The sequence below is a fragment of the Kockovaella imperatae genome (assembly GCF_002102565.1).
Source record: "Kockovaella imperatae strain NRRL Y-17943 chromosome Unknown BD324scaffold_3, whole genome shotgun sequence".
Taxonomy (NCBI): domain Eukaryota; kingdom Fungi; phylum Basidiomycota; class Tremellomycetes; order Tremellales; family Cuniculitremaceae; genus Kockovaella; species Kockovaella imperatae.
Window position 1 is genome coordinate 1389375 of NW_019028943.1, and position 21931 is coordinate 1411305.

Genomic DNA, 21931 nt, shown 5'->3' on the forward strand with positions numbered 1-21931 from the left:
ACGATGTGGCAGCTGTGTAGCAGGACATGATTATAGACCTCGAAAGTGTCACTGTGTATCTAATGTGGTCAATCTCAGAATGACGTAGTGGCAGCGGGCTGTCAGTGGGCTTTCAGCAGCCTTTGAACATGTGCATTCTGCCCCATAAGATCAATCGGGCAATGGCACTGATGTAGATTAGATAGATTCGATGAGAGGGGCGGGGGAGGCGGGGGTCGGGGTCCAACAGTCGACGCGTGTGAAAACGCGTCGTAACGCGTCTTTTTACCAAAAAAAGAGGTCCTCTACTTTTTTAAAGGGCGGGTCGCGGGATAAACGGATGTCTGGTAAGGAGGGGAAGAAGAAGAAGGGGCGGCGGCAGCAACCAGACAGCAGCAGCAGCAGCAGCAGCAGCAGCAGCAGCAGCAGCAGCAGCAGAGGCGCTGAACGTAGCTTATATAGATAGATTGAGGTACGAGGGGCGTATATATTCATATATAGACAGAGAGAGAGTCGTCGATGAGGTCATGGCTGGCACGACCTCTTTGAACCTTTTTTTTCTCCTTGGGACTTTGAAAAACCTTGTGTCTTCTTCATCCCCGATCACTTTTTGATTATATTTCTTAACCTGTCAGACCTCAGCTGTTCAGTCGGACGTGTTCAACTCATCCTCCATCGCTATCGGGGAATACTGTAACATCTGGAGATAATCGACATTGGACGAGGACCCTCCACCCCACTTGATCCGATCCCCTGATCCCAGGGTCTATATCAGACAACAGCAAGCAGTGCGAGCGGCAAAGAAAACGCGGACCCAGTGGAAATCTGGATCCAGAAAGGGCGCCGCCGCAGCCTTCAGTCGAGGGCAGTCAAGTGATCAGTCGACCTTGCAGCGGTCCGCATCTCTGTGCTGCGAGCTCATTTGCTTGCTCTCCCATCCCTTCATCTCCTGGCGCTCCTTGATTCACTATGCCATCCATGTCGCCCCGAAAGATGGCGCCGGCAAGTATAGTCATCCCGCCGAGGTTATCATTCTGTCTATCCGAGTGAGTTGGAGGGATGACCCTTGGGATGACCATCGTGCTGATGCCACGGATCCCTGCCCGTCTAGATCCTCGATATCTGATTCGGAGGGACCATGCACACCTTCACCCCATACACCCGCTCCGTTCCTAGTGAGTCGCATCGCCGTGAACGTCGTAGATGCTCGCTCACCAGCGCCCCTCAGGATTTCCCTTCATCCATCAACAAAGGCGTTGGAGGAATGCGCGTCGATGAGGATGATCACCCGCCCGCTATCGGCTCAAAGCGAAGTAGGGAGGACGACGATGCGGTCGACGAACCCGTATGGACTAGCGAGGAACTGGACACGGTTCAATCAGTGAGCACACACGGTGGGAGACATGATGGAAGCTGAATGTTCTAGACACTGGTTCATCCATTTCGACCTCTGTCTCAATCGTTTCCACCTGGAGATCTCCCACCGCCTCATGTCATTGACGAACTGACGAACCAAATCTTGGCCTATGCATTCAGGACGTCGCCGACGAAGCGAGCATCTGGGGAATCGGAGAACACAACCGACTTTAGGACAGAGGGATGGACACATTCTTGGGAAGCGACTAGGAAGAAGATGTTTGACATTGCGTTGTCGGAAAGTAAAGGGGAGATCATCCCGAGGAGGACAGCAAAGGAGACGAGGACACTCACTGGATTGGTTGCACGGCCCGGATTGAAGCGAATGGACAGTATGGATTTCCTGGACGAAGGGGAGGAGAAGGCTCCAGACTCGCTAGGGAGAGCGTTGAGGTGAGTCAGGTATCTGAGATTTTGGACTGACATTGTTATATAGACTCTCCACATCCCTGCAGAATAGCGCGAAACATGAGGTCTTGTCCGCAGGTATGAGCAGGTCGTCGTCTGGTGAGTGGAAGCTTGAACCACAAGGTCAAGTACAGTCGCTCATTTCGCGGACGCAGATAATACGATCAGCTCTGAGACGTCACGCGACCGACCATCTCTCCACACTGTCTCTGTCACTACCACTATCACCCTCACCCCCTCTTCTCCTAACCCTGCTGAATCCCCGGCACCAACAGCTCATGCCCCGATGCTTAAGCGTCGTGGCTCGTCTCGAGCGGCATCACTTCGCAGACCTACGAGCTTGCTTCAGAGAGGCAAAAGCTTCACGGCAAGCGATCTCGCTGCAGAGGCAAACAGTCAGGCGAAGACCACGCTCAGTGTTTCCGAAGCATTGAAATCTTCGCCTAATGGAGCTCTATCCGCTCAAATATACGATTCGCCCTTAAATCTATCACCTGTCGTCCCTCAGGAATCGAGCCTGGGTCTCTTGGCATCTGGTATGATGGACAATGTCAACGAATCTCTCGCATCATCTCTTCATCCTCCCATCGCTTCCGTCTCTGTGGCTTATAATAAACCTAAACTCTCTCGATCCGTCTCCTCGTCGGAAATTATCAAGGCGCACTCTGCGAGAGATCAGTTCCTCGCTATCAAGCCCATGACCTCGGATCGATCGGCCCTAGCTCGTCCGTTGAACCTCGACACCAAGCCTGTACCTGTCGAGGCACAGCATCATTCCGGCTGGAGCGACAGTGACGACGATCTGATGCCTCGGAAACCTCGAGTCGTCAAGAAGATCAAAGGTGGTAAAGTCAAGGCTCTCAAGGTGCAAGCGGTAGGCTTACAAGCTGGGGATCGAGGTGGACTAAGAAGCCCTTTTGAGGAAAAGGCTCACTTGGAACTTGATCTGTGAGCGTGTGGGCGGCGCAAAGTCCTCCGGTAGTCCCCTCCGAAACTGTAGCAATAAGAATGGTCGAACGGTTCTTCTACTCTATGTCTTGATTTCTTGTTTCCCCTCACTATATACGCTCTGCTCGCTCTTGTCTCTCAATATGCTGTATCTAAATCGTTGATTAGTGGACACTTGGCAATGCAATGTCTCTCTGTTGGCGAGCCACGGCCATACGGTATATGGCTTGCTGGATAGTTCGGCGATCGCCGCCTGATTTGCCACTCGCAACTGCTCGTGTGACGTCGTCGTTTGCTGTCACACGACATTTTTCTGAATTCCTGCAAACTCCACTCACTCAATCCCGATACATGTTGATCCTTTCATACGCTCCTGCTCCAAACTTGTCACCGCTCCCCCCTTGGTCTCTGATCGAACCTCAGTAGGGACTTCAGTGGCCAAAAACCCTTGTACACCTATTGGATGCTTTGATCCTCACCTCGCCCCTGACGAGCTCACGTCATGCGTCAACGATCCATTCACCGGACCTCCTCCTCACTCGATACACTTCCCCGTTGCCCAGGTCACAAAAGAAACAGCACTCCTTCCACTGGATCGTCCCTCTTACAGAACTATATATCCAAGCTAGTCGTGTTCCTCATGGCTTTAGCGAGGATTCCATTGGTCGGTCCATTGGCAGCCATCGCACCGCTACGACCGAGATTCTTAAATCGAGAGACAAAGATGACCACCAAGACTCCTCAACTCACTTCGGAGGCCATGCTCGCGGTTTTGGTACGTTGTGTGATGGTTCAAATCAAACCTTGCTGATACTTTGATATTAGCTCGAGAACGCTCCTCAGAGTGCTCTGGCCCACCGCCCATTACTTCGACAGATCTACCTGTACTCAAACCTCGCTCTCACTTTGGCTCTACTTCCTCTCTGGACATTACGTTATGCACATCCCTCTTGGCGTCCACGAAAGACTTGGTCCCTTGGGACCAGTGTCCGTGTTCGAGTCAAGAGAGATATATGTGGACTCGTCGGCGCTTGTGAGATTGATCATCTGGGTAGAGACCTCTCCATCGATCTGGCAAGTCACAGGACCGCATCAGCCTGAGGAAAGAAGCTAATGTCATTCATCATTAGTGCCCGAAAGACCTCTTGCATTCCCATCCCATCACCATACCTCCTGTCCCAGCAGACTCTCTCCGCGGTCACCCAGCTGAAATGCTCGCTTTGCTTCGCGAGTCGGCAGCGAAGAATGCCTGGACACCGCATATCATACCTAGGGCAAAGAACGGACTACCATTGAAGAAAGATTGGCTGGCACAGCAAGGAGTGCAGTATGGCCCCTGTCCTGTCAAGGCATTTTGGTATGCTGGAGACAAGTCGACACCAGAGTCGAGTAAGTTGCCGAAACGCACTTGGTGTTGGTGTTAATATCCTTCACAGCCCTGTCCCCGATCGACCCTTCCGAGCCTGTCGGTCTCTACTTTCATGGAGGAGGCTATTTATTCGGTACCGCCGCAGAGACCGACCTCACTGCCAACATCCCTAAGCGACTCGTCACGAACACGTCGGTCAAACGGATCCTCTCGGTTGACTATAGATTGGCTGCCCAAGGCCCTTGGCCGTTGCCCCTCATTGATGCCATCTCGGCATACAAGTATCTATTGGATATCGGCATGACCCCGGATAAAATCATCATTTTTGGAGATTCTGCAGGTGGTCATCTCGCCATGGCGTTGACTAGGTACTTGAGGGATGAAGGCAGACACGAGGGCATGGGAATGCCAAAGGGGCTCATATTGATGAGCCCGTGGTCTGATCTCGGATTCACACATGCGTGGGGAGAGGGTCGATTCTCGAATTTCGACTCGGACTTGGTAAGTCAACTCTCCCAGCCAGGTTGTGAGCTCACATCATTCAAAGGTTGACGAGACGTTTGGTCCCTTCGCTTGCTCGCTCCTCATGCGAGCCTTACCTTTCTCCCTCGTTCACAAGTCATCGTATCTCTCCCCTGCGTCCTATCTCATTCCATCTACTGCCTCGGGCCCAGATTCTATGGCCGACTTTCCGCCCACCTGTATCGTCTATGGGGGTGCCGAACGACTGTCGCTGTCAATCCTCAAGCTGTGGACTCGATTCACTCTCGCGAGGCAAGGCGCACACTCTGCGGATCAGGATTTGCTTATCGAAGGCAAGGATTGCGTGCACGATTTCTTGATGTTCCCTTGGCAGTATAATGCTGGACAAGAAGCCCGAGAACAGATGGAGGGATGGTTAGAGAGGCTGGTGCAGCGCCCCGCCCAAGAGCTTGGCCAAGTCGTGGATGCGGAGAACAGCCCCATTTTGGTGCCTTCGTGGATGTCATTGACGAACTCCATCCGGAATTCCAAATCGGCGCTTGAACGCCAGGACTTGCGCGAGGTGCTGAGAGAAGCGGCGATGGAGTCAGAATCCAGCATTCGACAGAGGCGGACAAGACGGAAGACTGATCAAGTCGGGGAGGCTCGAAGTGGATCACTGACATTGTTCACTGGAGCGGTGGAATCGGATGAAGAGACGCTTGTCGGAGATGGGGAGAGCGAGGCCTCAGAGGAAACTGTGGGTACTCTGGCGGAGGAAACCCAGGAGACGATAAAGTTTGAGGCCGATCCGCAGCCTGCTGTGCGACCTATCGGTCCACTAGCCCTCATGGCTCAGGCATGATCGTGTCTGTAGCATTAGCTGTTGTATACCTTAGAGCTGTATCGCATCTAGCATAGCATAGCATGACATAGCATTGCATACTGTACTACATCCGTCCAGAGGGCTATCTGGTGAACCTGATTTGCCTGTCGTACCCTACACTAACGGCTGACCATGTTCCATCGGCTTGTTGCAACATTGCAATGTCCCTGACGACCTGACTTGAAGCTTGACCGAGTTGCGTGGTGCCTCCGTGAACTTTGACACTGGATCGAGTTGTGCCGTCTAACGATAAGAGGTTGAGATAACCATTCGGCGAGGTTGTACTATAATGCGGAACCGCGAGTCAGCAATTTACTAAAAGCCCAGCTTGCATCTGACTTACATGATCCCCGAGCCATCTGGTATCCAGGCCATACGGGGCAGTACAAAGTCGTCAGACTCCGAACCCGTCCATAAACATCCCAGGCGTTCAGTCTAGCGTATCAGTCAGCGTGCCGCTCGACCCACGACAGACTACGTCAACCTCACCTCCTCCGGCTCGACGCCGTACAGTAAGACTCGCTCTCCGGACGTTCCTCGATGATCTCCCGTTTGACATGCCACGAGCTTTCCAGACGGGTGAAGGATCATATTGAGGACGGAGAACGAGACGTGTGTATCGTATTGCGACGGATTGAAGCTTTTCGTTCGAGTCTCCCAGGAGGATGAAGTCACGACCGATATATCCTCTGATGGGTCCGGTAAGCGAACGTAAAACATCTGATACGCGTTTCGCAGGGTGTACATGAGCCAAGTGGAAGCTGGATGAAAGAGGATAGATTCAGGGTTCGAATCGCAAGTAATCCGTTTGACAGGTTCGTAGCGTAGTGCGGGATCACAAGCTAGGTCCGGATGATCAAGCTCGTCAAGTAGCAGCATGTGATCATCGTCGTCTTCGTCCTGCATCTGCGGCGGAGCTGAATGAGAGGAGGATGCTTGATAAATGACGATATCTCGATCGTAGGACGCTGTCGCGAGGAATCGACCACAGGGCGAGAACGCTACTCTGACAACAAACTTGTTTGATCTGAATGTTTGGAGTGGCTGCAGCGTGATAAGGTCGGTGAGAATGGTACTTGAGGGCCGAGGGATCGCGCAGTGAGCGACAAAACTTGAAGCAGCGAAACTCACGTCCCGTCCATCGAGCCTGTGACTAGATACCGCGGGTTCAGTGGGTGAACGTCGAACGCTAGAATAGCGGCTTGGTGGGGTTGCAGAATCCTAGAGACCTGAAATGAGGGGAGGGAGTGAGTAAGGACATACTAGCTCGTAGAATTGATAGTTGCTGACCTCCCCGGACACATGATTGATAAACTTGATCGTCTTGTCGACCGACGTAGTGACGATGTCGAGCTGGAATCGAGCTCTGTATCTACCCGACAAAAGCTTGAACCGATCTCATGCCTCGACAACCTTTTCATCCTCTTGTAAACTCACTCGGCAGACGCTGTGTCAAACTCTCGATACGGTATTCTCGCCAACATGACAGTCAACAAATTGGCAGCACTGATCCCGTCGATACTTCTGATCACGCCTCCAAGTTTGACATCGGGATCCAACTTGATCCCTGCGATATCCTTCGCTGTCCAGCCCTTCCATCCTTGACCCAGTGAATCTCTCTCATGGGTCGAGATCTCTACACTGTCCAGCTGTTTCGGAAGCTTCGTCGAGAGGTAGTAGTCCTCCACGATGGTTCGTAAATCGGTATCAGGTGCATCTTGACCATTCAATTCTAAGTGTTCAAGATGAGTCGCTTCGAGAAATGAAGGGAGCGCAGATGGGTAACTATGAGCCAGGTATTGAGCGATAAGTCTCTGGACATAGTCGCTAGAGGCCATCTTCGAAGCTGACGGGTCACGATGAACGCGAGGAGAAAGCTGGACCCGCCGGCAATGTCCTCCGCCGCCTCGCCTCCTCAGTGTTTCCATCGGAACTGATCGATTGGCTAATCATTCTCATTCTAGTGATTAGCAAATTGTGATCACTAACGTAATCATTACATCAGCTTTCCCCGATCATCTTCGGAGTCAAACCTCTTAATAAGAAGCAACAGCAGCCGATTCTTGAACGTTGATCCATCCAACATAACGACGACCCCGTCTCTGATCTCATTCATCCCTCAAACTAACTGTAGATCAATTATGTCTGACCAAAAGAAGATCTTTGTCTTCACCGCTACCGGTAAGCATCAATCTCCCTCCTCACCTTAAAGCCTGGGCTGACTTTAGAGGTATCGCTCAGGTGACCAAGGTAGCTCCGTCGCCAAGTATCTGGCCAAGACTGGCCAGTATGAGATCTGGGGATTGACAAGGAACACGGAGAGTGACAAGGCGAAAGGTAGGCACCACCAAGCAATCACATAATTCGCATCTCTGCTAACGCTCGGGCGTGGCGTACAGAATTGACCCAGCTCGGAGTCAAAATGGTCAAGGGCGACATGGACGACGTTTCGTCCTACGAGCCTCACCTCGAAGGCATCCACGGAGCCTTTGTAAATGCTGATTGTGAGGTTACAATCAATTGAAAGCTCAACGCTGACCTGTACTCTGAAGTCTGGGCCAAGTACTTCTCCAACGGTTTCAACGGAAAAGAAGCTGGCGAGTACGAATATGGCGTAGCGACCCGTGCGATCGAGGCCGTCGTCAAGGCCGGAGCCAAGCATATCATCTACTCTTCTCTTGATGACTGCCCATTCGTTCCTCATTTCCATTACAAGCAGGAAGGTGAGTGGCAGGCAGATTCAATGCTGTCGACTTGGGGCTGAGCATTCGACTTCCACAAATTAGTATCCAAATGGGCAAAGTCCAAGGACTACCCCGTGACCAACCTTCACGTGGCACACTATCTTTCCAACCTTGTCAAATTCCCAGACTTCATCAAGGCCGACGGAGAAGGTGGGTATATCCTTCAGATCGCTGCCGCGGACGAGACCACCTTGGGCAACTTTGCGGTCGAACAGACTGGAGGATGGGTTGTCCCCATCTTTGCAGACTCGAAAAAGTATCTCGGTGAGTTATCAATCTCCGGAGAGTTTGTAGACGCTTGTTTATTCCATTCGCTTCTAGGCGGCAAGGTCAATGCCACTTCCGAGACATTGACTGTCAAAGAATGGGCCAAAGAGATCTCCGAGTACATTGGTAAACCCGTCAAGACGATGGGTCTCACACCTGCCATCTACGATGACTACTCTGGCCTGGTCAAGAACGGCGTTCCTGAAGAGCTGGTCCTCAATTACAAGGGCTTCAATGAGGGGTGAGTGGGGACAGGATATGTGGGATCGGCCGTTCCCTGATACGTCTCCAGTTACTTCAAGTGGAACCTCAAGGAGAGTCTTGAAGTCTTCCCCGACGCCTGGGACACCAAAGCATGGGCGAAGAACACTGGTGCTTTGGACCAATTCAAAGCTTGAGCGAGGTGTGAGCCATCGGAGGAGGGTGAGGAGCAGATGCAGAGGCAATGACTCCACACGCGTCGTTTGTATGACCAATTCTCGTAGCACTATTGCATATATCATTGTTTCGTCCGTTTATCGTTGTGTCGTTAAGGATCAGGGGGGGGGGGGGGAAGTCGTCACGGGTCGTTGATTACAGGTTCGTGAGGGGGATTCTTTGCTGGTGCAATCTGAACCGCAATCAACAAATGAAGATTGCGGCGACGTGCTCACCTCTACAGCCCAATCCTCTCAGCGACGCTCCTGCCCTGTCTCTCCCGCCTCTCCTCTTCAACCGCATTGTATCCAGCTCGGTCCGTATTGTTCACGCCTCCGTTCTGCTTTGAGGTGGATGTCATCTGTCCAGTCTGCATCTCGGTCGCCGTCTGAGTTGGAGCGTCAGACCCTTTACGCTTTTCGATCTCTGCTTGAAGGAGCTTGAGATCGGATGTACGGAGTGAAATAGCCGTCGGGTTGGCTCGAATCATCCTGGAGTGTGAGGGTACTAATGAAGAGCGCAGTACGCGAAGAGAATCGCCTGTAGTTGAAGATGAATTTCGCCACCGTGAGAAAGCTGAACATAGTGGGGAATGCAACAAAAGATCAGCCGAAAGCGGTTCATCGCAGCTCCCGTGGGACGTCCCGAAGATTAAATATTTGTTGTACGTTCAGACTTTTTTGTATACACTACTTCTCGATCTCGAACCTCACCAAACAGCTCCCCCCCCACACATCGGCATCATGGAGTACATCAACAAAGTCACGGACGTCGCCAGGAACTTCAGGGCAAGTCAAGCATTATGTCTAGTGGCGGAATTTGAGCTCATCCACGTTTGCTCTACAGGAGACTAGATTATCGACCTTGAAACCGCCTCAGGAGTTTGTGAGCGACCAACATCTGGCTAAATGTCATGAATCTCATGTCCCTGTTCACAGTTCGATCATCACCAACTATCCCGACCGAAAGATCTCAACGATGCCACTGCCGTGAGTGACCTTCCAGGTCGGGATGGCAAAAAATGGTGGTTCAGTGGTCCCACACAGCTGACGAAGCGTGTCAGAGGATAACTTACAACACTCGTCATTTCTCCGGCAACTACCTCATCGTCATTCTCATCCTCTTCGTCTACGCCTTGTGAGCGGGAAATATCGTCCATAGAAAGCGTCGTCATCTGACATCCTCCCTTTGTCAGACTCACAAACTACCTCTTGATCATTGCCGTCGTGTTCCTAGCAGGAGGCTTTGCACTCATCAACCGCTTCGGTAAGTGACCAGGCCAATTAGCTCTCCGGCTTTAGGTTACTGACGATCGCTTGCGTACTACCAGCCGCCGAACCCATCCATATCGGAAATCTCGTCATCACCCAACAACAGCTATACATTGGTTTATTCGTTGTCGGTAAGTGACATGAAGCCCATGAGATTGCTTCTTCGAGGAGACCCATTTCAACTCTGACACTTATTAGGCTTGCCATTGCTTTGGGTCGCTTCCCCCGTATCGACTTTCTTCTGGCTCGTCGGATCATCTGCAATTCTCATCATTGGGCACGCATGTTTAATGGAGCCGGGCGTTGAGAGCGAATACGCCGGAGTGGAGGGTGTATAGAAGGGTAACGAAGCGGCAGGGATGATGATATGTTCTCTGCGCATATGGCGTATCCGCCCTCAGCTAGCCTCTTATGGTATTACACATAGATAGACTCGTTTCACGCACAGGTATTCGACCATCTCATGTCGGGATGCGACTGCGTTAACAGATGTTCGAGCTCTTTGTCCTCTCAAATACACGAATCACCCGTAGGCGTATGCGACAGTGTCTAATCTCATCTATGTGAATCTTGGCTCATGCCCGAGGGTACGGTTCCGGAGCTTCCTCGCTTATCGGCACCTCCACCGGGACAGGAATCCCCTCTGACCTGTCCATCCGCCTTGTTGCTCTCACTTTGCCCGTCCGTCTTTCCTTTTCTCTTTCTCTCTCCTCCACTTTGCTGAGCTTGCTGCCTCCCCCTAACCACGATGAGAAGCCTCCAGGTCCCTTGGGTCGAGGCATGAACTCTTGTGATTCAGGCATGAGTAAGATATGGTATTTCTTCTCTCCTCCTCCTGTCAGCAACCATGCTTCGAGCAGTGCCAAGTTTCTCAAGTTTGATTTCCACAGATTGTCGATGAAATCTCCGATGAGAGGGACGAGACCGACGATGACATCGAGTATCACATTGAAGACCATCTGTATGACCACGTTCCTCGGGACGCCAAATACAAAGCAGAGCCAAACTTGGTACAGCTGGATAAAGCCAGAGACAATGTCTCCATATATCGGTACGAGGGAGATGATGTCGTCAAGACCGGCCTGTATGGCCAGTTCAGCGCGCAAGGGGACGAAGAGCAGCATTCTGAGACTCACTCTAAAGGGCAGACCCAGGTCGGACAGCAGTGGCGCAGCATCAAGCCAAAAGGCGATCGTACGGATATGGTTATAAAGTCTGACTCGGGGCACTTCAGCAGGTTCATCAGGAAAGATAAACAGCGAGAAAGGCAAAGGAGACAATGTATCAGGGTAATTCTAGAGCATTGATGGGGTTTTTTCAGCACGGCTCGAGAGCTCTGTGCAAAAGGATGGTAATCATCTTGAAAGAGGAGATTTGGGCATCGACACAATCGTATGACAAGGTTTCAACTCACCGCTGAGCTTCTGCATCTGTCTTGGGTCTGCCTACGCCATAACGGACAGGCGTGTAAGTCGCTTCGAAAGCACCAAATTTGACCGGCGCAGCATTCCTGGTGCAGAAAGGGGTGGGCAAATCAGCGAGATTCCTCTCGCTTACGTGACACAGAGACCCACTCACTGGCGATCTCGAGTCGCATTTGGTCTGTAGCTTCGCAAGATAGGCCACATGGCCCCAAAGATTCCTGACATGGAATCGTCTGCTGACTCAAAGGTGCAAAAATTGATCAATGTCTTGCTTTTTGGCGAGAGGAGGATGAGGATGATGAAGATGTCACCTCGGAATTGAACGACGTGTCGCGTGGCACCATGGAGGCTCGGAAATATGGCCTCACACCTGACAGCGGTACGCGCTTTCTAATGAGGCATTCACATTACACAAGTGAAGATTCAGTCTGTCGAAGAGTGATGTATCGTACTCATGTACGTGGGTTCAGATTTCCTCATCCCTAGGCAGTCTTGTTCAATCACGAGCTGATGGAGATTTCTCCCATTGTGGCGCTGATTCAATCCGGTCGACTGACGCTTTACGTCCTTTCATCCGACGATGCATATGAGTGCTCCTCACTCACTCTTTCCTTGAAATGATACGAGGCTCGTTTCTTGGAAGCGCTTGTGGCACGCTAGCGTCCCAGAACTCGGGGTAGGATTTGATCATCACGTATGGCCCAATCTGCAGTCGGGTTCGAAGCATAATGAGACGGATTTTGAGATCGATATCCACTTATGCCGTGCGAATCATGGTCTGGGCGGCGCTCAGTCGTGTATGCTCATAGAGCTTCATGTAACGAGGCGCGAAGCGATGGGTTGACTCAGTCATTCCTCTCGACGCCCATTCCATCTTCCTTCAGTGCTGTGAGGCGACTGATTTTGTAAATTTCCGCCACACGCGGTCGAATTGAATAGGTAGTACCTGTTCTTGTCCTCGCCGGCTTCATCACCTCATCTGGCCCCCAACTGGTGAGTAGCTTAGAGCTCATGTGAGGGGCTGACTACATCATTCTCAGTGCTCTCCTGTCGGTCCTAGTGTGTCTGTGTTCACTGCCTCATCTGAATAGTTTCACTGTCGGCAAGCTGGATCGTCTTCGAGGTTGAAGACCATTGGACCTCTCACCAGTGCAAGGCATCCTCATCTCAAGAAGGCTCAAAAGCCCTATGACTTAGCTTGTATCGTCAAGTGGACAACTGACACCTCGTCTGGTCTCGCCGATTGTCATCGGTGGAGGTTCGCGGTCTCTCGCACGCTTAGTCCCAGAAACTTGGAGCATCCTCACTCCGGAACCTCCGAATACAGGGTTCTCGTGTACCTCCTGCTGCCAGCTTGCAGTATCGACAATCATCAGGCGAGGTTCTTGCGAACATGCTCAGGCTATTGGGGTTGAAGAGACGACTTCGGAGACGGCGGCGCGGCACCAATTCCATCGCCCGCGGCCGTTCACTCACTCGAAAACCGCTCATCAATCAATTCGTTTGTCATTACCCATCCCTCCCCGATCACCGTCGTCTCTTTGCTTCACCTGGATCTGATGAAGCCACCGTCGCATCCTGCTCGGCCACTTGCTCGATGCATAGCCTTGTGGAGCCATCTCATACCCTTCATGGCGATCCCGGCTCCTCGACAGCAATGAACGGCCATTTTCGGCGATCTGAGACGACTCTGGTGGGAAGTGGTGAATGTGATCTACAGGAGATCGAAAGCCAGGTGAAAAGTGAGGTCACAGCAGGAACATCAGCACGCCGAGGGGCGTCGCCCAACTCGCCAATCTGTCAATTTTTACAGGCATACTTGCGCGCCTTTACGCTGTCTTTCACGCCTCGACAGCCATCGACGGTCACGCTCGGTGGATCGGAGGCCGACCCCAGGTCCGGGATGGGAGGTCACGCCGCTTCTCTCGTTGAGCCGCCTTCCATTAGCAAAAGAAGAGACGAGAATTCCGACCAGATGCGGGTCAGCAAAAGAGCGAAGAACATCACTGTCAAGTGTCTCCTCACTCTTCCAGTCTTAGCTGGTGCCCTGTGTTGCTATTGCTGGCGCGAGATTGGCTGAAATCGGCCAATGCTACCAGCTTGTAAGGTTGTTATGATATATCAGTACATGTGCAAGGCCCCCAGATGCGTCCTTTCGGGAAACCTAAGCCAATGCCAGTCTGAATTGTTAAGCTGGCAACAGCTTGCATCATTATGCTATAACAGGCGTAACTTTCCAGTGACCTGGTTGATCAGCTTCGCCGGTCCTCTGGATAGCATCAGTATGAGAAGCACTTGTAGACTCACGGCCCGATACCGAGGACAGTCTTTGATCCTGGTGCGACCTGTGTGCGTCCACTGTACTCCGTCAGAGACAGCTCTCCTGAAGTGGGAACTCACGCATCCTGTATGGTTCTCGCACACAAGTTCAAGGATCTCGCCTGGGCTGCCAGAACCTCCAGTTCTTCGGTATCTTGACAGCGAACCGCAATCTTTGGTTGACTAAGGCAGAATCAGCTAGAGCGCGAATGAGATCGAGTTCACCCATGCATCTGCCAGTTCCGGAACAACTAGGGACATCAGTTCGGATTCCATTAGCTCATTTGCTCACCCTCGGGTTCATTTCCTTCACCATGAAAGCGCAAGCAAGGGTCGCGTGCCCAGCTTGAGCTGCGATCTTCCCTTTTGACATTTTCAAACTGTCATTGACGACCAAGACGAGTTTCACTTCCTCTGACATGGCAGCTTTGACTGAAGCAATGTCCGAGCTCTTGGCCGCAGTCTCGTCCTCAGCATCGGATTCTGCATCGGTCGCTCCTTCACTGTCTGAGGATGAGGATCGATCGAATCGAGGTGCGCTGGGCTGGGAAGATGAAGGTTCGACAGGTCGACCATCGACCACTTCGAAGCCTTTCTGATCCTTCTTCTTCTTCGACCGATGAGCTGACGAGCTGAGAGAACGGGTCTGTGACGACGATGAAGGGCTCAAATAAGGTCTGAGCTGGTATCCTATGGTGAAGGCAATAATAGAGATAGCTAATGGCTGGATGAGGCCTACGTGTAAGATCAGCAGGGATTAGCAAACGAGCTGACCTTCTATCCTTGAATCTCTAAGCCAGGACATGTCGGATGATAGCAGGATGGATACAAGATAGATTCGTTCGGCTTTATTATATTTTTGGTCGGACAATCAGATGAATGGAATTCCAGTCCATTGTCATTGACTCCTTTGAGCTTCGCCTTTGACCTTCCTTCGACCTCGATCCCTGGCCGATATTCCAGTTTTACTTTCTCGCGCACAGCTTCGCCATGGCTCCAGCTACAGTGGCTGCGCCCGCTCCAAAGTACACCACTACAGGCACCGTTTCCTCTCCACTTGATCTTGAATCTTTCGCTTCAGCCAAGGGGGAGCATGAGACCGTGAGGTTGACTAGCGCAAAGGGCTCTCAGATACGCCCAAAGCCCAAAGTGACATTGACAAGTTTGACCGTGAACAACGTGAGCTGTATTCGAGAGACGGCCACAGTGTGAGTACTGGTGCTGACCATATGACAGTCTGGTACGCTTCGGAAGTTAAACTCAGTCGTCATTCCTATCGTTTACTCGGACAAGTTTTACAAGGACGTCTTGGATCCGTCACTGGATGACATCAACAAGATAGGTGAGGGACAGTGTGAGTGGAGAATGACCTGACGGTAGTCTATTACGCGGATATCCCTGTCGGAGCCATTTGTTGCCGATTCGACAACCAAGCCTCCACGTCAAAGGAGAAACCCCCGACCTTGATCATCTTGACTCTTGCGTGAGTCAGGGGGTCCTCATTCCGTCGCTGACGCTGCAGTGTCCTCGCCCCGTATCGTAGCCAGTCGCTAGGCTCTGCGCTCTTGCTCTCCGCCCTGAAAGCCTCGCTTCATCCTGCTCCACCTCCACCTCCGCTCAACGATGCAAAAGCGGGTAACAAGGCTCCTGCACCAGTCACTTTGAAGCCTCGAAAGCCTGTCAATCGGGCAATGGCTCATGTTCAGGTTGGCAATGAAGACGCCAAGAGGTTTTACGAGAGACTGGGGTTCAAAGAAACGGAAGTGTGAGTGGGCTTCGGGGGACACATTGCTGATGAACAGGGTCAAAGATTACTATTCAAAGATGCAGCCAAGGGATGCTATCCTGATGGTGTGCGAGGACATCAGGGCAGCGCTCGGGGAGCAGGCCAATGGCGATACCTAGAGACACATACAATAATCCTATCATAGCCGACGTGATATTGCATGCCGTCTACCTACAGTCTACAATTTGTTACACACCCTTTGATGCCGTCCTATAGTTGGGAAAAATGAGTTGAAAGGTCTGTATGTGAATGATTTGAGAATGACAATACTGCTGTGGGCCCAAAATGAGAAGTTCCTGTTCATGGTGTATCGTGTAAATTTGGTCTATCTGCGTCCATTGACGCGACTGGCTTCGATTCGTTTGGCGATCAGATTGCTGAGGTACATACGTCGGAGGCTGTCCCGCTTCAATGCGAGGTACGTGTCCATGGCTATGGGGTTGCTTTCAAACTCGGCCATGACCTCCATCACGTCTTCGTCTTTCAGCTCGCTCTCGCCCTGTAGCTGAAGGATAGCCTGAGTTCGACGCTGAGCTTCGGTGAGATGTGCCTCGGGTGTGGATACGGTGCGAGGCGGTTCGACCTCGAACGGCGGGGACAGCACGTGCCGAGGAGGAGGGGCAGTTTGGGGTATGCGGTTGATCATGGTCTGTGGAGGGGTTTGGACGTGGGTCGTGAGAGATGAAAGAGGTTTAAGTGGTAATGACTCGGTAGGCGTAGATGACATTTGCAGTTGTGATCGTGTGTGCATGTGTCGATGCGGGGGTAGTGTGGGTGGTGGTTGCTGTTGCTGTTGCTGTTGTGGTGGTGGCGGTGCTTGGTGCTGTTGTTGCTGTTGATGCTGTTGCTGTTGCTGCATGAGTACTGGTGTCGTCGGTGAAATCAAAGCTGGATCGAGCAGCATGCCTTGAGCATATCCTGTGGGCGATGGCATGGGACTACCTCCGAGGTGTCCAGCAGGAGGCATTGCGATGTGATATGACATGGGTGTGGGGCGTCCGTGAGTCAAACTTGGGTTTGACCGTGCGCGTTTCGGTCCTGGAGGTCGTGAAATGTCGAGGGGCGTTGTAGTCGTTGAAGGCCCGTTGAGCATGGCAGCGTCGTAATGCGGTCGTTTGGGGCCGCCAGATTGCATGGCGAATGAAGACTGGAGATCCGTCAGCGGGAAACACAATGAAAAAGTACTCACGCTATCGTGCATAAAGTTGGGGTCGTATTCTCCCTCTGCATCTACGTCGGTACCATCCCAGTGGTAGCCAGGGTCTGGCATGTTGAGCATGCCTGATCCACCGACGAGAACGTGACCTGGAGGCATGCCGAGTTGAGGCGTGTGGGGTGGTCCCGCAGAGGATACGGAGAGTGAGAGCATACTGCTGGCGTCGCTCATGGAACCAATGGATTTGCGTGGTCTAGTTATGGTGCCTCGGATCTTCTCATCAGGACATAGCAGGGCGATAGAGTTATAGAGGGGGATGTGCAGACGTTGAAATTTGCCGGCTTCCCATTGCTACGCGAAAGTCAGCAAGTGGACATGGCCCGAGGCGAATGAGGACAATAGAGTAGAGTCGACGCGTGAAGATGGTGGGGGCCCGAGGCAGGCAAGCATAATCAACGCAGGCAGTGCCAAGGAGCTTGTGCTCAAAAGGCCTCGAATCTCTGCTCGCAGTAACTGTGCTCGCGGTGACTTGGTTCGCGTTGATTCTACAAATCTCGGCGCAAATCGACTCGCTTCACTGCGTTCGCTTGCTGCAGCCATACTCACCTTCTCCACAGCGTCCCAATCTGCCTGCGACGCTACCAATTTGCTGGTCGCATGATCCCAAGAGAATCCTGGGACTGCTTCCATTTCTTTGGCAGCTTTGTAGTCGCGTTGAAGCTTGACACGGGCAATAGGTCAGTGGAATGTAGGGTACGGGAAGCGGACAACTGTCCCATTGTGCTCACCCTCTGCCAACGACTCTTGCAAGCCTCTGGCGTTTTCGGTCCCCCGGTCACCGTTGTTCCTTCCAACAGGTCGGATATTTCCCTCCATACTTCCGTTTTGAACCCGTTATCGGATGTCCTGGACGAGTCTCTATGATTGAGCAAGACGTTGATGAGGATCTCAGTGTCTTGTTCACTCCAATGAGCAGACTTTTTGCGATCTTTGGGTAGTACGTCGGAGGATGATGAGGACATGATTTCAGGGCGGTAGCTGTCGACCTGACAGACACATGAGATAGGTACAAGGTCGGCTTCAGAGTTCTGTAAGAGTTTCTATCGTGGCGGTCTATCGTGTTTCGAACCAGTTTTTTCTTCTTCTTCTTCGACAGCACTCAGCCAGTGAAATGTTCAGGTTGAGAATGACGGTCTCGTCTCGGATCGGTTTCAGAAGGCACTGAGATTTTTTTCCCCTCCCTTCCACGGCAATGATACTGTCGCAAAAGACAATGTCTCCCGTATGCGAGACCCCACACGGACACGAGCTGGGAAGATTTCCAGAGAACTGAAGACGGACAACGAGCGGGAAAAGTTGGGGTCTCCCGAAAGTCTCAGGGGAAGGGTGTGTCCGAGGTCGGTGGTCAGTGGTGGTATTGGTGGTGGTGGTTATGGGAAGGGAGATTGAAGGAAGAAAAAAACGAGGGTCGGCGAGAGGGGGAGGGAGGATGTGATGTCGGGGAGATTTTTCGGGCCAGGAGCCACCGCCTTGAGTCTACCTATGCGTCTATGTCATGCGAGTGCCTGTCAAGAGTTGGTGAAGGGTCATTCCATCGTGAGAAGAGGAGCGAGTGAAATTGTGTCCCACCCAGGAAAAAGCAAAAAAAGAGGGGTGCTGGTTGGGTGGTGGTGGTGGTGGATTTCTGTGAGGGAGGAGTGGGAATTTCCGGGAAACGCGAGTGGTAATTGATATTCTGAAATCACCGTTCAGATGAGATATAGCACTATAGCTCGGATTTTCCCATTCCAATCCCCCTCCCCCTTCTCTCTCTCTCTCTCTGCGTGCCTCCTAAGAGCGGGGTGAGTGAGTCGGGGACCTGGGAGACAAACCCATTTAGGTGGTGGCTCTGGACCCTGGGGGAAGTTGGGAAAATCTCGTCACTTTTCCTCCTCTTTTTTTCCCTCCTCCAATTGCAGACAGAGAGAGAGGCTTTTTGGACTGCGTTCAGCGAGGCGACTGCCAAAACCTAAACTGCCTTCAGGGTGTGATTCATTCAATCTAATGGGTAAGATGATGTAGCTGCAGCGACACGGTAATCATAATATCAATGATGAACAGCGGAATCTCGAGGGACAGGAAGTACGAGCTGGTCCTGAACACTGCTTCTTGCCGAGGGAGCGAGGGTCCCCACCTTGAAACGCCACGATCGTCCTCGTCCATTGAGAGAGCATGAACGTGCCTCGACTCGGTTCACGGCGAGATCTGTGAATTCTCGAAAAATGTGCCCCTCTTTCCCATCGGGAACGTTCTGTACCCGTCTGTGTCCAACCGATGCGACATATCATTATTCCCTCTATTGGGCAGAACCAGGCCCGCCCAAGGGCGTGACATCTAATAAATGAGTTCTAGTCCGTCCATTGGATCTTCAAAGACACGTCATCAAGGAAGGGAGATCTCAAGGTTTGATTCAGCGCGAGACTAGAGATACCGCCTTGGCGAGATACAAGTAGAGCAAACCAAACCAAACCAGACCGAACCAAACCAAGGCAAAAGCGGCTCATTCGGGCGAAAAGAGTTCAACTCTGAAAGAGACTCGTCGTACATCGCACGAACGCGGCAAGGGCTCGACCCGAGGCGCTTGAGACTTTACACCGATTTCTCTTCCGACGATCAACCGTACACGGATTGAGACATGCAATTTGAGGTCCAGGGTGGAGCTGGCGCTAGATCCCGTCAGTAGAGCTTACGATATCAACGCCCGGGGGCCATCGTGGCGGCCGCTACTTTTTGTGCAAGATGCCGCCACATGGGAAGTCCGAAATCATATTGTGCCCTGAACAAAAGCAACCGTCGGCCTCCGTATGGCCGGTTCACAGGCCACCGTGGCAGTGCCACGGTGAGACCTCAGCAGGGTCCACTTCTAGCTGTCGTTCGGACTGTTCCCTGACTGCTGAGATTCTCCGTCGGACCTGACCTGCTGCTCATAAGGCCTCGGATGAAGCCGAAATGCCTCTTGCTACCTACGCCATGGCGTTAGCCTGAGGCTTATCTCACCCAGATCCTTTCGATTACAAGCGATATTTAATTGATGTGCACAAGAGCTGTAGTTATTAAGCTGTCCGATATGACCTCGTACTCCACCATGATAGTCATCCCACCAACCCTTATCTCACTCGCTCGATTGTACTGCCACTTCTCTGCATTTCGCCACGTCATTCTCGGCTCAAAAAGGTCACTGGAATAGCCGGGACAGAATTCAAAACCAATGCAGCCGTCTTGAAACAAGGTAGAGTCAAGCATACCGAACCCGCAATCATTAAGCTGCTCGTACATTGACCGCTGGAAGACCGAAATAAGCTGATAGGACATGAGTGATATCAAAGAAGATGGGTTTGCGGTAGGTGCTTACCAAGGTCGCCTCAATCTGAGCTAATCCATCCTATATCATCACAGAGCAGCGAAATCTTGAGCGTACGTGGATGAGCGCGGTTCTGGGGCGACCGCTCATTTAGAACCTATGCAGAACCTCGCGACTGCATTTGAGAAGATGTCAGACTCGGATCGCAAAGCTCAGATCAAAAAGGTGGGCTGTGACCTTTTTGCTTCAAAGGCACTGGGCGACCCGAGCACAGGGAGGCTGACCATCCGTTGCCATACAGACGAATGGTGTTTTCCAAATCGATGTCAAGAATGACAACGGCAAGACAGCTACTTGGACGTAGGTGTATAGGCTAGAGATTTTCATGACTGTCCCTCAGAATCGACCTCAAAGAACAAGGCAAAGTAAGCAAAGGGGCGCCAAGCAAGAAAGCCGGTGAGGACTTACCGAGCTTTGCGAGTCGCGCTGAATCAGAATATTTGGTACAGATGTCATCATGACCCTTGCCGATAGTAAGCTGATTGTCTAGATGAATATACTGGTCTTGCTGCGTGCTGATCCGTGCTCGCAGAACACTTTGTCGAGCTCTCCGAAGGCAAGCTGAATGGTCAAAAGGCATTCATGACGGGTCTTTTGAAAGTCAAGGGAAATGTGAGCCGTTCGGGATTCATTAGGTCATGATCAAACTGACTCCGGTGCCAGGTCATGATGGCTGTGAGTGACAAACCGGTTCCCCATTGACACCCCTCAGACCAAGCTGGATGCCGTACTGAAGGTGAGCGGCGGATACAACCCAATATGAAGAGCGCCAACTCTTTTGAAAAACTATAGACTGCCAAGGCAAAGCTGTGAAGTCTCATTCCTGCGGGCTCTCGAGACGTTTGTGACACGTTCCGTATTAGACGTAGACTGACTCGTAATGATCTCGATGGCTGAAGAGTGCGAATTGGCTGAGATGTATTACAAAGATGCACACATCCTTCTTCAGGCTCTACTGTGACATATCGTACGGACACTGCGCTCACGCTCATGGTCCATCTTCATGATAGCCTTGTGATGGCCTTTTTATCCATCGGTGTGCCTTTGAGTCGTGGTCAGCTGATGCTACTCTGGTGCACTCTCTGGCACTCACCATCCGGAGCTATCCCATTCTTCGCTAGAATCCTGTTATGTCGAATTAGTCTAGCCTGGTCAAATGTGCACCGCTCGATGGCCCTGATTGGTCTCGTCAATGACTGAGCACAAAAGCAGACAACACCCACATGATCCTCCTGACCTCCTCCACACCCGCTTGATCCAGCCCCACTCGATTCTCTCCACTTCCCTCTCCGATATTCTCCTCGAGATCAAAGTTCCTAGACGAGATACCAGCAGCAGCTTGATCAGAGAAAGAGAATGTGGTGAGCGGCGTGTAATTGGACAACCTAGCGGCGAGCGGAGTGGGGAGATACGGGATGACGACTCGTGCCATGGGTGCGAGACGATTACGATAGTAGAACGCGCCTGAACAGACGTCAGCGAGCGACCAGTGTACGATGTTTGGGGCCGTGCAGCGGTAACTCACCCAGGACAATGATGAGAATCACCGAGAACGCGGAAAGGTGAAACAACATGGTGAAGTGGGAGCCGATTGAGCGGAAGTCCCCGTGCAATGGGCAAGGGTGTTGGCTATGAAGATCTACGCGAAGGAGGAGAGCACCTAATGCCTGTGAATTGGC

The 21931-nt window shown here is 51.9% G+C and overlaps 12 protein-coding genes across 12 annotated transcripts; 6 read left to right on the forward strand and 6 right to left on the reverse strand.

Moving 5' to 3' along the window:
• Nucleotides 1-948: 948 nt before the first annotated feature.
• On the forward strand, nucleotides 949-2755 carry BD324DRAFT_649480 (hypothetical protein; the record flags this gene model as incomplete). Its single annotated transcript, XM_022017996.1, has 6 exons — nucleotides 949-1025; nucleotides 1091-1154; nucleotides 1208-1360; nucleotides 1406-1788; nucleotides 1832-1902; nucleotides 1959-2755. The coding sequence occupies 6 exons, from the start codon at nucleotides 949-951 to the stop codon at nucleotides 2753-2755; spliced, it is 1545 nt and encodes a 514-aa protein (XP_021873268.1).
• A 299-nt stretch (nucleotides 2756-3054) lies between these two features.
• On the forward strand, nucleotides 3055-5521 carry BD324DRAFT_679872 (Alpha/Beta hydrolase protein). The gene is made up of 5 exons (XM_022019056.1): nucleotides 3055-3526; nucleotides 3577-3825; nucleotides 3882-4140; nucleotides 4188-4621; nucleotides 4668-5521. The coding sequence occupies exons 1-5, from the start codon at nucleotides 3254-3256 to the stop codon at nucleotides 5445-5447; spliced, it is 1995 nt and encodes a 664-aa protein (XP_021873269.1). The 5' UTR covers nucleotides 3055-3253; the 3' UTR covers nucleotides 5448-5521.
• BD324DRAFT_619595 (WD40-repeat-containing domain protein) lies at nucleotides 5522-7529 on the reverse strand. The gene is made up of 6 exons (XM_022015184.1): nucleotides 6906-7529; nucleotides 6759-6840; nucleotides 6600-6697; nucleotides 5958-6543; nucleotides 5812-5903; nucleotides 5522-5752 (listed from the first exon to the last, which is right to left on the reverse strand). The coding sequence occupies exons 1-6, from the start codon at nucleotides 7394-7396 to the stop codon at nucleotides 5551-5553; spliced, it is 1551 nt and encodes a 516-aa protein (XP_021873270.1). The 5' UTR covers nucleotides 7397-7529; the 3' UTR covers nucleotides 5522-5550.
• BD324DRAFT_619602 (hypothetical protein) lies at nucleotides 7530-9078 on the forward strand. Its single transcript, XM_022015185.1, has 7 exons — nucleotides 7530-7649; nucleotides 7710-7805; nucleotides 7868-7972; nucleotides 8021-8191; nucleotides 8255-8476; nucleotides 8534-8720; nucleotides 8772-9078. The coding sequence occupies exons 1-7, from the start codon at nucleotides 7610-7612 to the stop codon at nucleotides 8875-8877; spliced, it is 927 nt and encodes a 308-aa protein (XP_021873271.1). The 5' UTR covers nucleotides 7530-7609; the 3' UTR covers nucleotides 8878-9078.
• BD324DRAFT_619606 (hypothetical protein) lies at nucleotides 9019-9528 on the reverse strand. Its single transcript, XM_022015186.1, has 2 exons — nucleotides 9133-9528; nucleotides 9019-9089 (listed from the first exon to the last, which is right to left on the reverse strand). The coding sequence occupies exon 1, from the start codon at nucleotides 9384-9386 to the stop codon at nucleotides 9135-9137; it is 252 nt and encodes an 83-aa protein (XP_021873272.1). The 5' UTR covers nucleotides 9387-9528; the 3' UTR covers nucleotides 9019-9089; nucleotides 9133-9134.
• Nucleotides 9516-10624, forward strand: BD324DRAFT_329894 (ER to Golgi transport-related protein). Its single transcript, XM_022012506.1, has 7 exons — nucleotides 9516-9684; nucleotides 9743-9781; nucleotides 9835-9885; nucleotides 9960-10033; nucleotides 10092-10162; nucleotides 10227-10298; nucleotides 10366-10624. The coding sequence occupies exons 1-7, from the start codon at nucleotides 9640-9642 to the stop codon at nucleotides 10503-10505; spliced, it is 492 nt and encodes a 163-aa protein (XP_021873273.1). The 5' UTR covers nucleotides 9516-9639; the 3' UTR covers nucleotides 10506-10624.
• On the reverse strand, nucleotides 10584-12159 carry BD324DRAFT_329992 (hypothetical protein). The gene is made up of 4 exons (XM_022012507.1): nucleotides 11746-12159; nucleotides 11582-11677; nucleotides 11304-11382; nucleotides 10584-11249 (listed from the first exon to the last, which is right to left on the reverse strand). Exons 1-4 carry the CDS (start codon nucleotides 11814-11816, stop codon nucleotides 10743-10745), a joined length of 753 nt encoding a protein of 250 aa, XP_021873274.1. The 5' UTR covers nucleotides 11817-12159; the 3' UTR covers nucleotides 10584-10742.
• Nucleotides 12160-13673: 1514 nt separating this feature from the next.
• On the reverse strand, nucleotides 13674-14742 carry BD324DRAFT_619627 (peptidyl-tRNA hydrolase PTH2-domain-containing protein). The gene is made up of 6 exons (XM_022015187.1): nucleotides 14685-14742; nucleotides 14203-14645; nucleotides 14136-14161; nucleotides 13992-14093; nucleotides 13899-13949; nucleotides 13674-13860 (listed from the first exon to the last, which is right to left on the reverse strand). Exons 1-6 carry the CDS (start codon nucleotides 14713-14715, stop codon nucleotides 13809-13811), a joined length of 705 nt encoding a protein of 234 aa, XP_021873275.1. The 5' UTR covers nucleotides 14716-14742; the 3' UTR covers nucleotides 13674-13808.
• Nucleotides 14743-14900: 158 nt separating this feature from the next.
• Nucleotides 14901-15815, forward strand: BD324DRAFT_649488 (hypothetical protein; the record flags this gene model as incomplete). Its single annotated transcript, XM_022017997.1, has 5 exons — nucleotides 14901-15089; nucleotides 15147-15252; nucleotides 15291-15393; nucleotides 15433-15675; nucleotides 15713-15815. 5 exons carry the CDS (start codon nucleotides 14901-14903, stop codon nucleotides 15813-15815), a joined length of 744 nt encoding a protein of 247 aa, XP_021873276.1.
• Nucleotides 15816-16021: 206 nt separating this feature from the next.
• On the reverse strand, nucleotides 16022-17874 carry BD324DRAFT_607707 (Myb/SANT-like DNA-binding domain-domain-containing protein; the record flags this gene model as incomplete). Its single annotated transcript, XM_022014078.1, has 4 exons — nucleotides 16022-16843; nucleotides 16886-17203; nucleotides 17459-17572; nucleotides 17641-17874. The coding sequence occupies 4 exons, from the start codon at nucleotides 17872-17874 to the stop codon at nucleotides 16022-16024; spliced, it is 1488 nt and encodes a 495-aa protein (XP_021873277.1).
• Nucleotides 17875-20201: 2327 nt separating this feature from the next.
• Nucleotides 20202-21065, forward strand: BD324DRAFT_649490 (SCP2 sterol-binding domain-containing protein; the record flags this gene model as incomplete). The annotated part of the gene is made up of 10 exons (XM_022017998.1): nucleotides 20202-20231; nucleotides 20288-20305; nucleotides 20358-20417; nucleotides 20494-20552; nucleotides 20593-20648; nucleotides 20702-20725; nucleotides 20785-20864; nucleotides 20916-20927; nucleotides 20965-20988; nucleotides 21045-21065. The coding sequence occupies 10 exons, from the start codon at nucleotides 20202-20204 to the stop codon at nucleotides 21063-21065; spliced, it is 384 nt and encodes a 127-aa protein (XP_021873278.1).
• Nucleotides 21066-21253: 188 nt separating this feature from the next.
• BD324DRAFT_649491 (hypothetical protein) lies at nucleotides 21254-21826 on the reverse strand (the record flags this gene model as incomplete). The annotated part of the gene is made up of 4 exons (XM_022017999.1): nucleotides 21254-21294; nucleotides 21346-21428; nucleotides 21476-21716; nucleotides 21778-21826. The coding sequence occupies 4 exons, from the start codon at nucleotides 21824-21826 to the stop codon at nucleotides 21254-21256; spliced, it is 414 nt and encodes a 137-aa protein (XP_021873279.1).
• Between the last annotated feature and the right edge of the window lie 105 nt (nucleotides 21827-21931).

Excerpts from the sequence above, each read along its gene's own strand:
- BD324DRAFT_679872 (XM_022019056.1), top strand. The coding sequence starts at position 3,254 with ATGCGTCAACGATCCATTCACCGGACCTCCTCCTCACTCGATACACTT. Across the intron at positions 3,527-3,576 it reads AGGCCATGCTCGCGGTTTTG|CTCGAGAACGCTCCTCAGAG; the intron begins GTACGTTGTGTG and ends CTTTGATATTAG. Across the intron at positions 4,622-4,667 it reads CGAATTTCGACTCGGACTTG|GTTGACGAGACGTTTGGTCC; the intron begins GTAAGTCAACTC and ends CATCATTCAAAG.
- BD324DRAFT_619595 (XM_022015184.1), bottom strand. The coding sequence starts at position 7,396 with ATGGAAACACTGAGGAGGCGAGGCGGCGGAGGACATTGCCGGCGGGTC. Across the intron at positions 6,544-6,599 it reads ACAGGCTCGATGGACGGGAC|TACCATTCTCACCGACCTTA; the intron begins GTGAGTTTCGCT and ends TCGGCCCTCAAG. Across the intron at positions 5,753-5,811 it reads CCAGATGGCTCGGGGATCAT|TACAACCTCGCCGAATGGTT; the intron begins GTAAGTCAGATG and ends TCCGCATTATAG.
- BD324DRAFT_619602 (XM_022015185.1), top strand. The coding sequence starts at position 7,610 with ATGTCTGACCAAAAGAAGATCTTTGTCTTCACCGCTACCG. Across the intron at positions 7,806-7,867 it reads GGAGAGTGACAAGGCGAAAG|AATTGACCCAGCTCGGAGTC; the intron begins GTAGGCACCACC and ends CGTGGCGTACAG. Across the intron at positions 8,192-8,254 it reads TTTCCATTACAAGCAGGAAG|TATCCAAATGGGCAAAGTCC; the intron begins GTGAGTGGCAGG and ends TCCACAAATTAG.
- BD324DRAFT_619606 (XM_022015186.1), bottom strand. The coding sequence starts at position 9,386 with ATGATTCGAGCCAACCCGACGGCTATTTCACTCCGTACATCCGATCTC.
- BD324DRAFT_329894 (XM_022012506.1), top strand. The coding sequence starts at position 9,640 with ATGGAGTACATCAACAAAGTCACGGACGTCGCCAGGAACTTCAGG. Across the intron at positions 10,163-10,226 it reads TGCACTCATCAACCGCTTCG|CCGCCGAACCCATCCATATC; the intron begins GTAAGTGACCAG and ends GCGTACTACCAG. Across the intron at positions 10,299-10,365 it reads CATTGGTTTATTCGTTGTCG|GCTTGCCATTGCTTTGGGTC; the intron begins GTAAGTGACATG and ends GACACTTATTAG.
- BD324DRAFT_329992 (XM_022012507.1), bottom strand. The coding sequence starts at position 11,816 with ATGTCAGGAATCTTTGGGGCCATGTGGCCTATCTTGCGAAGCTACAGA. Across the intron at positions 11,383-11,581 it reads ACAGATGCAGAAGCTCAGCG|ACTTTATAACCATATCCGTA; the intron begins GTGAGTTGAAAC and ends GCCCCGAGTCAG. Across the intron at positions 11,250-11,303 it reads ACCTGGGTCTGCCCTTTAGA|GCCGGTCTTGACGACATCAT; the intron begins GTGAGTCTCAGA and ends CTGGCCATACAG.
- BD324DRAFT_619627 (XM_022015187.1), bottom strand. The coding sequence starts at position 14,715 with ATGTCCTGGCTTAGAGATTCAAGGATAGAAG. Across the intron at positions 14,094-14,135 it reads CGGAACTGGCAGATGCATGG|TCAACCAAAGATTGCGGTTC; the intron begins GTGAACTCGATC and ends ATTCTGCCTTAG. Across the intron at positions 13,861-13,898 it reads ACTGTCCTCGGTATCGGGCC|AGGACCGGCGAAGCTGATCA; the intron begins GTGAGTCTACAA and ends GATGCTATCCAG.